General features: G+C 42.5%; 2 protein-coding genes across 3 annotated transcripts in view; one reads left to right on the forward strand and one right to left on the reverse strand.

Annotated features, from left to right (window-relative positions):
- LOC123990958 (serine/threonine-protein kinase MRCK alpha-like) overlaps positions 1 to 5,364 on the reverse strand; it is a 103,515-nt gene extending 98,151 nt beyond the window's left edge. Inside the window, 1 exon segment of the mRNA XM_046292016.1 lies at positions 4,237 to 5,364. Coding sequence (XP_046147972.1) covers positions 4,237 to 4,414 — 178 coding nt within the window. The 5' untranslated portion in view covers positions 4,415 to 5,364.
- On the forward strand, positions 4,424 to 10,912 carry LOC123990960 (left-right determination factor 2-like). 2 transcript variants are annotated; one of them, XM_046292021.1, is made up of 5 exons: positions 4,424 to 5,406; positions 5,516 to 9,374; positions 9,603 to 9,846; positions 9,962 to 10,201; positions 10,331 to 10,912. In XM_046292021.1, the coding sequence occupies exons 2-5, from the start codon at positions 9,107 to 9,109 to the stop codon at positions 10,653 to 10,655; spliced, it is 1,077 nt and encodes a 358-aa protein (XP_046147977.1). In that variant the 5' UTR covers positions 4,424 to 5,406; positions 5,516 to 9,106; the 3' UTR covers positions 10,656 to 10,912. The 2 variants fall into 2 exon arrangements, with proteins under 2 accessions (XP_046147977.1, XP_046147976.1); XM_046292020.1 differs by having other exon boundaries at positions 9,097 to 9,374.
- Positions 10,913 to 11,558: the final 646 nt, after the last annotated feature.

An 11,558-nucleotide genomic window follows, 5' to 3' on the forward strand; every position in this document is an offset into this window, starting at 1 on the left:
ATGGTATAATTTTGGGAACTTGGCATGTGGCAATGTTTCTTTTGTTGGTCCTGCTTGTGTTGAAGAATGGATGTAATGCGCAGTCTGTTTGCTTCATATTAATCTGTGCGTGAGTGTGTGTATGTTGGTACGCGGGTGTGTGCACGTCTGTCTATAGGCATATTTCCCAACCACACCCAGACCCAGCAAGGGACACAAAACATACAGAGGGCACGAGCTAGTGAGGGAGAAGGGGAGAAAACCAGGCTGGGAGGAAGCGGAGGTGAAATACAACCATAGTATTGCAGCTGATGTTCGGTGCCAAGCCCTCTGTGTTTGGAAGCAACATCCTGTGATAGAGGGGGAACCAAACTAAAAGCCTAGAGAGATCCTGGTTTTTCTGCACGTTATTTATTAACTCAGACCCAGCTTCTCAGCCCTGAAGGATGGCTGATCTAAGATCGGGGCCCCCGGTCCCATCATGTGATCGTATTCATTATGATCTAAGAAGGCTAAACTGATTCAAGACCAGCACTCCTACTCTAAGACACTGGACCTGTTTTAAGAGCTGCTAATAGTTTTCATCCTGAGGTTGAAGGTAGTATATCTGGGCACGGATCCAATATGTAATGACACTTTTTTAATCAGTTCCGGTATCTACCAGATAGGCAACCAACTGGAATTGATACTTCAGTTTATTTCCTGAATAAACTGACTTGAAACGGAATTGATCCAAACCCTGCTTAACAGAAGCCCTCTGGGTCCTCTCCCTCTGCCCTGCTACCACAGAAACCCTAGCCCAGTATGCCTAAGTGAGGGGGAAAGACAGAAGTATGCGAGGTGTCTTTGCCAATTGGCTCTGCATCAATTTCAGCCAGAACAGCTCAACTAGCAGGCCTTGCATCAATTCATCCTTTCAAGTGATAAATTATTTGGGAAAACAATGTTGCTCTGTGTCATTGGTCTAGACTTGGCTGACAGAGGGAGGGGGGAAATGGAAGAGTGGCTAATTGTTCCTTTGGGTTTGACTAATTTAGAAGTACAGTTATGCTCCTTATTCAGCCCGTGTGTGTGTGTGTGTGTGTGTGTGTGTGTGTGTGTGTGTGTGTGTGTGTGTGTGTGTGTGTGTGTGTGTGTGTGTGTGTGTGTGTGTGTGTGTGTGTGTGTGTGTGTGTGTGTGTGTGTGTGTGTGTGTGTGTGTGTGTGTGTGTGTGTGTGTTCATACGTTTTAGGATTGTTGTGACTTGTGAGTTAAGCCACAGGGAAAACATTTGATTCCAGGGCCATTTTTTGTATGAAATTAACAACGAGAAACCATTTTGAAACGGAAAGCAGAAATGTGTTTTCTTATTTAACATATATTATATATACACCATTTACCCATTTGGACAGGTAGAAAGAGTGTGTGTGTGTGTGTGTGTGTGTGTGTGTGTGTGTGTGTGTGTGTGTGTGTGTGTGTGTGTGTGTGTGTGTGTGTGTGTGTGTGTGTGTGTGTGTGTGTGTTCTTATTCACACCAAAAAGTTCTGTAAATACAGCCTGGCCATCTGGCTCTACAGGCAGGAGAGGAGAGGGATTGAGGGGTCACCCCAGCTCCAGAGGGAGTATGGGGAGCCCCGGGGGAGAGCAGACAGGCAGCCATTTACCAACCTCCTGGTCCTCAGAGGCTGCTAATAAACAGAGCTGTACCCTCTGGGAGAGAATGGTGAGAAAGACCAGAGCCAGTCATGCATACTGTATGTAGGAGCTTAGCTTCCTTCTGCAGCTGTAATATAGTATTTATCCTCAGCTTCACTTTCTTTTGGTTAGGTAGTTTGTTTCGTAGATCAGAGCTGGGAACCTCCTCTTAGAAGCGGGTATGTGTGCTATTTGAAGTATGGAGGAGGGTGTAAAAATGTGACTGCTGGTCACACAGACTGCTGGTCTGCTATATTTAAGCTACTTCAACTGTCTGATGTGGAGTGACAGTTCAGGGAAGGCACCCACTTTGAGGCAAGACATGACATGGGCCAACCTTAGACTCCATAGTACCCTTTTGTGATTGTGAACTCACTGCAGTACAGGAGTGACCAACACAATAGAGGCAAGCCACTTCCTGGTATGACATCATGTGCCCAAAGAGCCCAGCTGCCAGTCCCGGTGTTTCCTGTTAGCTGCCCCTGTGGAATCTCCACACAGGAAACAGTATAACATTAAGAATCATGACAAGGATGTCCAGACCCTTGGCATCACAATCAACCCTCATCATCGGCATCCAAAGACCCTTTTAGCTTCAACCATGCCCATCTGCACCTGGCCTGGGTAGTGTGTGTGTGTGTGTGTGTGTGTGTGTGTGTGTGTGTGTGTGTGTGTGTGTGTGTGTGTGTGTGTGTGTGTGTGTGTGTGTGTGTGTGTGTGTGTGTGTGTGTGTGTGTGTGTGTGTGTGTGTGTGTGTGTGTGTGTGTGTGTGTGTGTGTGTGTGTGTGTGTGTGAGATATCTTCACCACCACAACCACTGCATAAACAGAGGTGGAGCTCTTCAACTACCAAACAGAGACGCACCACACCAGAACCAAAGTTCATTCAAACAGAGATTGTTGTTTCTTCTGTTCTGTGAGTGATCCAACTCATATCTGGACAACTTCTCAGGCTACAAAGAAATGCATGCTAGTATAGTATCATATAGTATAGAATTAGGCCTATAACATGGTTATTATTATTGTATAGTGCTGTAACAGTCATCAGTATTTAGAATTAACATAATTTTCAATTACCAAATACATTTTTAAAAGCAGCTAATACAATGCCATTAGACCTACATGTTGAATAATTGAGCCTTAAGATTAATTTAAGTGAAAGGCTCTTCCCAATCTTCTGCTCACTGGCCCTCAACTGAGGTGGTTATGAGGACATAATAAAAGGATATGGTGAACTAGGCCTGGTCCATTCACTGATGGCTGCTGTTTATACAAGGGTCTCAATTTCAACCAGAATGAGGTCACCAAACAACTAAGTGATGAAAAGCAAACCTTATACTGTTTGTCTTTACTGTAGTGGGCTGAGCATTAAAGGGGATACAAGCGGTGTCAAATAGGCCTAAGTCATTACTAGGCAGCCTAGTTATAGGCCTATAACTTCAAAGTATACTATCTATTCTTGATGACATAGGCCTATGTTTTGAGTATCACATTTTGTGAACATTAAAGTCCAAGTGAACTGTGTTTTTTTTAAAGTTAAGTGTCTCGCCCATCGTTGGGGAGTGCTGTTTCATGTAACAGGCCTGGGTGTCCATTCTGCTATGTAACACCTGTCATACCATGTCATCAAACCTTGCTGTGAGCTTTGAAGTGAAAAGAAGGACACCAACGGCGTTGATAGCTGCTTTATTTCAGTAGGGCTACCTGTACAGTAGGGCTACCTGCACTACCCTACAACCCCTTAGCCTATATGAAGCAGACAAGTATGTGTTGATAGTTTCTCTGTGGTGTTTTTAAAGATGAAATATGTTCCATTGTTTGCAGCTACTGCCAGTGAAATGAGTGAGTCCTGAATAAAAGCAATCTTTGAGGACCCTATTGCAGTACCTATTTGAGTGTTTCCCACTTCGTGAGCCATCACCCCTGGACTCTGGCTGTGTCCGTGTCAACACGGGGAAATGTCAAAATGAAATCACACTTGGCACTTTGTCATTTCGGGAAAGGCATGCCCCGGCAACAGAGTTGCCACAGGGCCAGTCTTAAAAATTTGAGTCGCATTCCACATACGTGCTCGACCCCCCCCCCAAAGGTTGTCACAAACACAGTTAGTTTATAGTTATTTGTGTGTGCGTGTGGTCCTGTGTGCTTTGCTTTTATTTTCACTGACTGTGAGAAGTTACAAGATTGCAAACGTTCCATGACATTTGGGGCTCACGCTAGGCCCCTGCCTGCATGCCTACTACCACCAACCACGTCTACAACAAATGGCAACAATGTCACCGTTCTTCTTTGGTTAGTTTATAAACGTCTATTTGTTACGGGTCACGAAACAAGTGCGATAGAAAGTACCTCAACGCAGTCATACTCCACTACAAAGTCTCAATGGCCCCGACAACTAGCTTGCAGTTCAAATGTAAGTGTGGAAGGTGGCCTAGGCTAAGAGGATAGCAGATCCTCCATGGGCCTAGTACTGAGGTCTCTACTACTATAAAAGGAGTGTTGTGAAAGGGAGGGGACACATTGTACCAACATTATCATCTTACATAAAAAGAAACGGGGGAAGAAAAGAAAAAAAAAACTTACCCCAATCTAGAAACTCCAATATGTTTTTCTCTCTTCTGAGGGGTGAGTTGTTGCACTCATCATAAAGGCAGATAAGGATATCCAATAGCGTTTCCACACTAAGGCATTGGCCATTTGACTTAGCTGGGCCGTCCAGGATCAGCTTTTCCAGTTTCTTCAAACGGACCTCTCCCGACATGATTCGTACTGTAGTCTGGTGATGATGGCAGTCGTGAAAATGATAGAAACTCACTTAAAATAGTTAAGCCTTATATTCAGGCTTACCGGTGACGAACAGAAGTTAGTCTTGCTCGTTTCACCTTGTAGTAAAATGAGATGGGAAAAAAAACTTTGAAGTTTTGATACAAGCGAGTTACTAGCGAGCTAAAATAGATCTATCATGAGCCACCTCTCACAAAAGGTATCGATAGAGTATCTCGGAGTTGTGCGAGACATGTACATTTTCCTCATTTTATTTAGTTAGCTAACCTATTCCCCCAAGACACATAAAGAATTCACAATTACCAGACCCTGCCCTGGCCGGCAGATTTTGACGTATTGTTAGCCTTATGAACGCCGCTGGTATTATTTCCTTTCGTATTTTTCTAGTCTTCTTCCTGGCAAAATTCCAAGCGATGAAAATATTACCCGTGACAATGCAGTTATAGCAATCCCCTGAGTTATTATCTGTGGTTGTCAATTCTGCAGCGACAAAAAAAAATGCATCAACACTAGATCTGCAATGCTACAAAGCCCCAATGCCCCTCCTCTGTTGAGTCTGAGAATGGAAGGGCGAAAGGCTTAAGCTAGCTCGTTTTTTCTTTTAAGTCCAAATCTTCTTTAAAAAAAAAATCATCTGCCTGGCCCTCTTCGCGGTTTAAAAACCATGGTTCGAGTATATGTCCATTGCCGTATCCGTCGAAAAGGCGGTTTCTCCGAAGGGGTTGAACGCTTTCCTGTCAATAAAAGAAGCGATATTCTTGCTTATACCAGTCCAGGACACTGCCTTCCTCCCTGGTCGCTTGCCGTCTCCAACTACTGCTTGCTGCTGCAGGCAAAATCCCAGCTCATCATGGCGACCGTCACAGCATCTGCTGTGCCGTGGGGCGCAAGGGTATACTGCAAGGAGAGTCAATAATATTGTGAATGGAAACTGTGGCCGTCGGTGTGGAATGGAATGACACGTTTACGGTAAGAACGAAAACCTGGCCCTTCAATGGCCTAAACATATATATATTTTTAGGCACATTTATATTGAGCGAGCAACTAACACTAAATAATTTCTTTTTTTGGGGGATAGGCTACACCCAAAGTAGCTCCCCTGGGTAGTTTTTTTCCCTTTAGTTAACAGGCAGGAAAATGAGAATAATTGGACCTCACCAGAAGTCAAAATATGTTAACTATTGACTTCATTGATTGACAAAGATATTCATATTATCTCTGCATTGTCTTTTAGCGAGCCTATCAATTAATGTTGGTGTTCTTGCAGCTTATTATGATAAATAAAAGTACTGCTAACATAATGGTGTTGAACTGTCAACATGAGAGGCATTTACATTTCAAAGAGAATAGTTCAAACGTTATGGGGTTCAACATTGAAAAGAGTTTTCAGAAACTATAACCTTTTATTTTGTTTAAAAATCTTCCACCACCCCTTCGATCTAGCAGGTATAACATAATTGTGTCGTATTCTTTGCCATCAAACAAGCGTATCAAGGCCCAAGGGTTGAAATAATTAAGTTAAAAAATATATTATTATTATTTCAACACATGCTCGCACTGGGTCAAGAAAATCCCAAATTGGATCTGATGACCTACTTGGAGCAATCGCGCCCCCTGGCGATTTTTTTCTTTGCAGCCTAAAATTCTATGGGTGCTACAGATAACGATTGATAGATTTGTCAGTCATCCACAAGGTGATTAAAAAGTTACTTTTATTTCTTTATTTCAAGTTTATCAATTTCATATTAACAAAGATAAATATGGAATCTCTGCCAAGTGAGCATCTACAGTAGTCCAGATGCAAAATATTGTAGCCTCCTCTTCAAGATTACGACCGTCTCCTATAGTCAATGAACAAATGGAAATAAATTACTAGGATGAAAACAGTTAATATTGTTTTGAAACGATATTAACTGTGATACAAATTAAATTAACACAATTATGCTATAGCCGGGTCAATTAAATACCCTATACGACTGAACCATTAGTGGATTGTTGTCTGGCCCTGCACATGTCTAGCGCTTTCAACTGGCTTGCCTCCCACTCTTGCCTTGTCCTCAGACTTGCTCAATGATTATTGGCCTACATTCCCCCACTTGAATCCTGGGCAGTTAGTTACAAGTAGAGCAATTCAGGTGCAAAACATTGCATTTCTTCAAATATTTGAGATAAGGCAGGATACCATAATCAGGAAGTTCCTGACAACAATGTAATGTCATGTAAATAATTAGGGCAACAACTTCAATATTGACCTTTACACACAGCTTCCTTTTCTCATTTGAGATACTCAAAGTAATAGGCCTAGTCTTCCGATGTTCTGCTGAAGTCAAGTCCATGCAAATGTACGGTATGCCTGTTCTTTAGATTTGGGTAAATGTAATTTTAGGCATCTTTCACCATAATTATCATATTTCAAACCATAAAATTAAAAAATGTTTTTGATTTAACGATCATGTGATAATGGGAATAGAGGGGGATTTTGACTGTTTACACAGGCAGCCCAATTCTGATCTTTTGCCCAATTATTTTCAACTGATCTGTTTGATCAAAATACCAATAATTGGCCTAAAGATCACAGATAAATTGAACAGCTTTTCTAATGCAGATGTGAGATGTTAATTAACACTACTGTTATGGATTGTAAGTGCTGGCAGGCCTTTGATTGAAGATTATTTGCACGTTGGGAGAATCAGATGTATCTGTGCTTTGAACCAGGGACCTGTCTTGGCTTTGATTGGGAAGGGGGAAAGACTACCAAATATCGTACAAGAGGAATCTTAATTTACTAAATTATGGGTCGAAGTGGAAGGAAAAGTTGTGTGTGTTTTGTGCTTTCAAGAGATCACTAAGATCCCTATGCTATGTATAGGTTGACCCAATATATCTGGTCTGAATTCACATGTCTACTGTGGTGTTTCTAATCAGCAGACAATCTTATTGCATATTCCAACCTTGCATTACAAGCTGCTTGTTTGTGTGAAAAGATCATACATTCACTGTTGTGGATATATGATTGTAATCTACATTGTAAATCAGTACTACTGATTTCTTAAATTATCTTTTCATGCGTCTGTAGATTTAAGGATGTAGTGATTGATGTAAGTAGACTTGGGTCAAATGTCAAATCCTTTGGAGCTTGGAGTTTGCACTTTTGGCAGTATTCCATGGGCAACGTACTGGGTAAACTAAATCATGCCTAGTTTAATTGAAATTATTTGACATGATCCAGGTCTGGATGTACCTATGTAGCAATACATTTCAGGTATTTTAATTATTAAAATAGCCTAGACTATAGTAGCTGCAGAGCATAGAGTGTGGTTTTCAGATGTGGCTAGCAATGGTCCCCCTGAAAGTCATCTGTCATTTGTTCTTCCTGTGTCCTCCTTTAGTTTGTCTGACATCTCTAAGCAAATAAGCCCCAATACACACACACAGACAGGGCCCATTCTAGGGCCACCAACCCCTCTTCTAATGTTTGCGTGACAAAAAAAGGCAAGGCAAATCCTACAATGGAATCAGATAATCACCACCATGTGAAGAGCCTCCCAATCCACATTGACTCTTGGATTAACTGTCTGTTTGGCTAATAATTTTAATCTGTCGAAGGGGTGGTGGGTTTGGAATAAACATGTAATCCCTTTGCCCCTCCTCCCCAGAGTCCCCACACCAGTGATGGGCCATAAATGGGACCCTTGATCAACTAAAATGGCTGCCAGACAGACATAAATAAGCACACTGACATACTGTTGCCAGACTGGGCTTGCTTTACATTGTCCAGTGGAATGCACACGTTAGAGTGTGTAGACAACGGTGATACTGAAAGGGTGCAGCCCAGGTTCACAGGGTCAGGGGCTGTCTGGGAACACATGTACAGATGTAGACAACATGAAGAAATGGAAAGGCATTAGTTTTTTATTTTTTATTAAAAAGTATTATGCAATGGTAATATTTAGCCTCTTTAAAGAAATATACTTTAGTATTGATCTAAATATTACATCTATCTAAAAGTTTTCATAATTAGTGATTTTTGAAATATCGGAACAGGGTGCAGACATTTACTCCAACCAATTTGCAATCCTCTCGTCCTGCAAACTAACAATAATTAAAACTACTACAAATAAAGTAGGCTAATACATGTATGCCTCTGGATAAATTCACTATTTCCAACCCACAAAAATCCACTAACTATACTGTCTTTAGGAGTTTTCTTACCTCAAACATCTCTGCAAAGTAATGCTTTTGTGAAACGCATCCAAGACTTCCCATTGACATTGAGCAGACTGACTTTGACAAACGCTTTGTATGAAATTGTAGGTTATAAATTGTAGAAATCCCTGTATGATTCTAGAGGAATGGTGTTCAAATGACCCTATACATGAAACGGATACAATACATCGTTTGGGAGATGGTTGCCTTTCAAGTATGGCACTTCTGATGTCTTGACCGGTACGTGGCTTCTAATGTCACACCTTTTGTTGGGATAGCCTATCGGTCCCCCTCCCCATCCCCATCCCCCTCATCCTCCTCAATGTGTGAATGACTGACTGGGAGGGCCAGGGGCTTATAAGGGCCGGCCCGATGTCAGAGTGCCACTGTCTCTCTCTGAGCTACTTTGCAGCTGTGCTTCTCTCCTCTCTGCTGGACACGACACCCTCTTAGAAGATTTACGATGGATTTGCTCCGTGTTTGCGTCTTGTGCGCTGCTGCTTTCGTCACCGTCTCCAAGGCTTTTACGCACAACGACATGAAGGATGCCCTGCTTCAAAAACTTGGGCTGGATGATGTTCCGAAAATTCACAAAAGGGACTTGGAGAATCTTGTCATCCCGACGCTCGTTAAAAATAAATATCTGTCAATGCTGAAGCTGCATCACGACAGGCGGCGCAGGTCTCTGCCGAGCTTGGCGGGGATCCTGAGGGGAATTCGAGGAAATGCAGGTAAATTAATTTTACAGTACAGACATAAATAAAAATGCTTCCTAAATCTGAATTATTTTTAATTTAATGTTGTCAGACCTATTTTTAGCATAGGCGCACACATTTACTTGTTTTATGCATTTGTGCGCCCTCATTGTTCTGTTTATGCAAGTGTGCATTCCATCCCATTCATATTTTTATCGGATTTTATATTCAACACCTAAGCATTTCTATGTTCTGTTTGATTAGACATCTCTGGGGTGTTTGTGTACTCGGACACCACTCGGCAACGGATGGTATTCGATATGGATACCCGCATCCCCCATAACAGTGAGGTGACCATGGCCGAACTGAAACTGTACAATAAAGCCCCTAACAAGCGCTCCATGCCCGAGAGGAGGAACCACCGGCCAGTCAACAACGCCAGAGTCTCCATCTACTGGGTAGATATGCTGGAGAACGGCTCTAACAGAACCTCCCTGGTGGACTCACGGTAAGATTTTACGCAAAGTCGTGTCCAGATCATTTCCGTTAGGCTGTGTTGTCCTTTGTTCTTATCATTTAGACCCTATGTGCAAGGTTTTTAATCAACCATTTATTTCCTGTAGGTTGATCCCCATCCATGAGACCGGTTGGAAAAGCTTTGATGTCACTCAGGCTTTGCACTATTGGTCAAAGACGCAGCAAAAAACACCTATGCACCTGGAGGTGTGGATCGAGGGCGAGAGACCTGGCAGCTACGCGGCAGAAATTGCTAAGAGTGTCCACTTTACCACCCAGGACCAGGCGGACAACACCTTGGGAAAACCTGAGCTGGTCCTCTACACGCTCAACCTCGAAGAGTTTGGGTAAGGCGCTCTTTAATATGCAGAATGTGTAAACATTGTAACACTGGTCCGGTGACAATTATCATACCTTTAGGCTACACATCAATTAGTACAGGTTAACTAACGACTCCCTATTTGGTTTCCGCATAGGTCTCGGGGCGACTGTGAAAACAACCCAGATAAGGACACGTGCTGTAGAGATAAATACTTCATCAATTTCCGCGCGCTCACGTGGACCCAGTACTGGATCATCGAGCCAGCGGGATACCAGGCCTACAGATGCGCCGGGGGATGCAAGCAGCCCAAGCGCAACTATGGCTACGGGGAGAGGAAGTGTAGCATCGCAGAGAGCACTCCGCTGCCCATTATGTACCTGGTCAAGAAGGGCGACTACACCGAGATAGAAGTGGCTGAGTTCCCCAACATGATCGTGGAGTCATGTGCCTGCACCATGGACAACATCTCCATAGTTTGAAGTTAAGTGTTTGGGACTGGGCAGGGCAGGACGCCTCCAAATGGACTTACAGTACTTTCCTATTTAAAATGGGAATTCTCAGGGAGAGTTGCAGGCTATAATAAGAGGGAGCACGGCAGATCTCTTGAGATAAACTAACCAAGCACTTTATTATATTTTGTAAATAATTAATTCATAAGTTTGCCTTTGTATGAATGGTATACTGTACCACTCAGACGAAACTGTCAAGATTTGGTCTGATGTTATATTTTTGAGCTGTAAATACTATGGATTTCATGATTAAATGTAACATATTTTCTTTAATTAAACAAGTCGTTATTTTATTTGTCATGAAGCGCGATTGGGAAAATCACACTGACAGAAATGTATTATTAAGGTATCCTTCCACCCAGCAGATACACTTGGCTTTATCTAAGCCTACATACACCTTGTTATCCTTAGTTAGCACTGTATTTAGTTGGTAATGATAAGTCAACAACCATTATTTATCTAATGACATAACTTGTTTCAGTGAAAGAGCATTAGGCGAGGACTGTCATGGCTAAACAGGTTTGTTGAGCATCATTTACATCAGCTTCCTGACTGAGTGTGCTGGTTGTTTGATTCCATTAGGATGAGCCGGTGGCCACACACAAACCCAGAGGCCATATTTACATCTCCATGTTTACATCTGGCTTAGCAGATAAATAGGACCCAGACATAGTCAAGAAGAGAGAACTCCATCGACAATCAAGGCTCAATTGCAGACTCTGGGGGTCTTGTCATTTTAATGGGGGTACTTAAGGCTTTAGAGCTTTGGCTAGTCTGGGTACACATTGCAAAGGCAATGCCAAGAGCACCCTGTTGTGTGCTCTTGGTTAGGAAAAGTAGCTTGTGTCAGCCACAGACTTCTGATATGTTAAA

This window comes from Oncorhynchus gorbuscha, linkage group LG12 (genome assembly GCF_021184085.1).
Source record: "Oncorhynchus gorbuscha isolate QuinsamMale2020 ecotype Even-year linkage group LG12, OgorEven_v1.0, whole genome shotgun sequence".
Taxonomy (NCBI): domain Eukaryota; kingdom Metazoa; phylum Chordata; class Actinopteri; order Salmoniformes; family Salmonidae; genus Oncorhynchus; species Oncorhynchus gorbuscha.

Coding starts and splice junctions, on each gene's coding strand:
- LOC123990960 (XM_046292020.1), top strand. Junction 9,375..9,602: donor GGGAATTCGAGGAAATGCAG/GTAAATTAATTT, acceptor CTGTTTGATTAG/ACATCTCTGGGGTGTTTGTG. Junction 9,847..9,961: donor ACCTCCCTGGTGGACTCACG/GTAAGATTTTAC, acceptor TATTTCCTGTAG/GTTGATCCCCATCCATGAGA.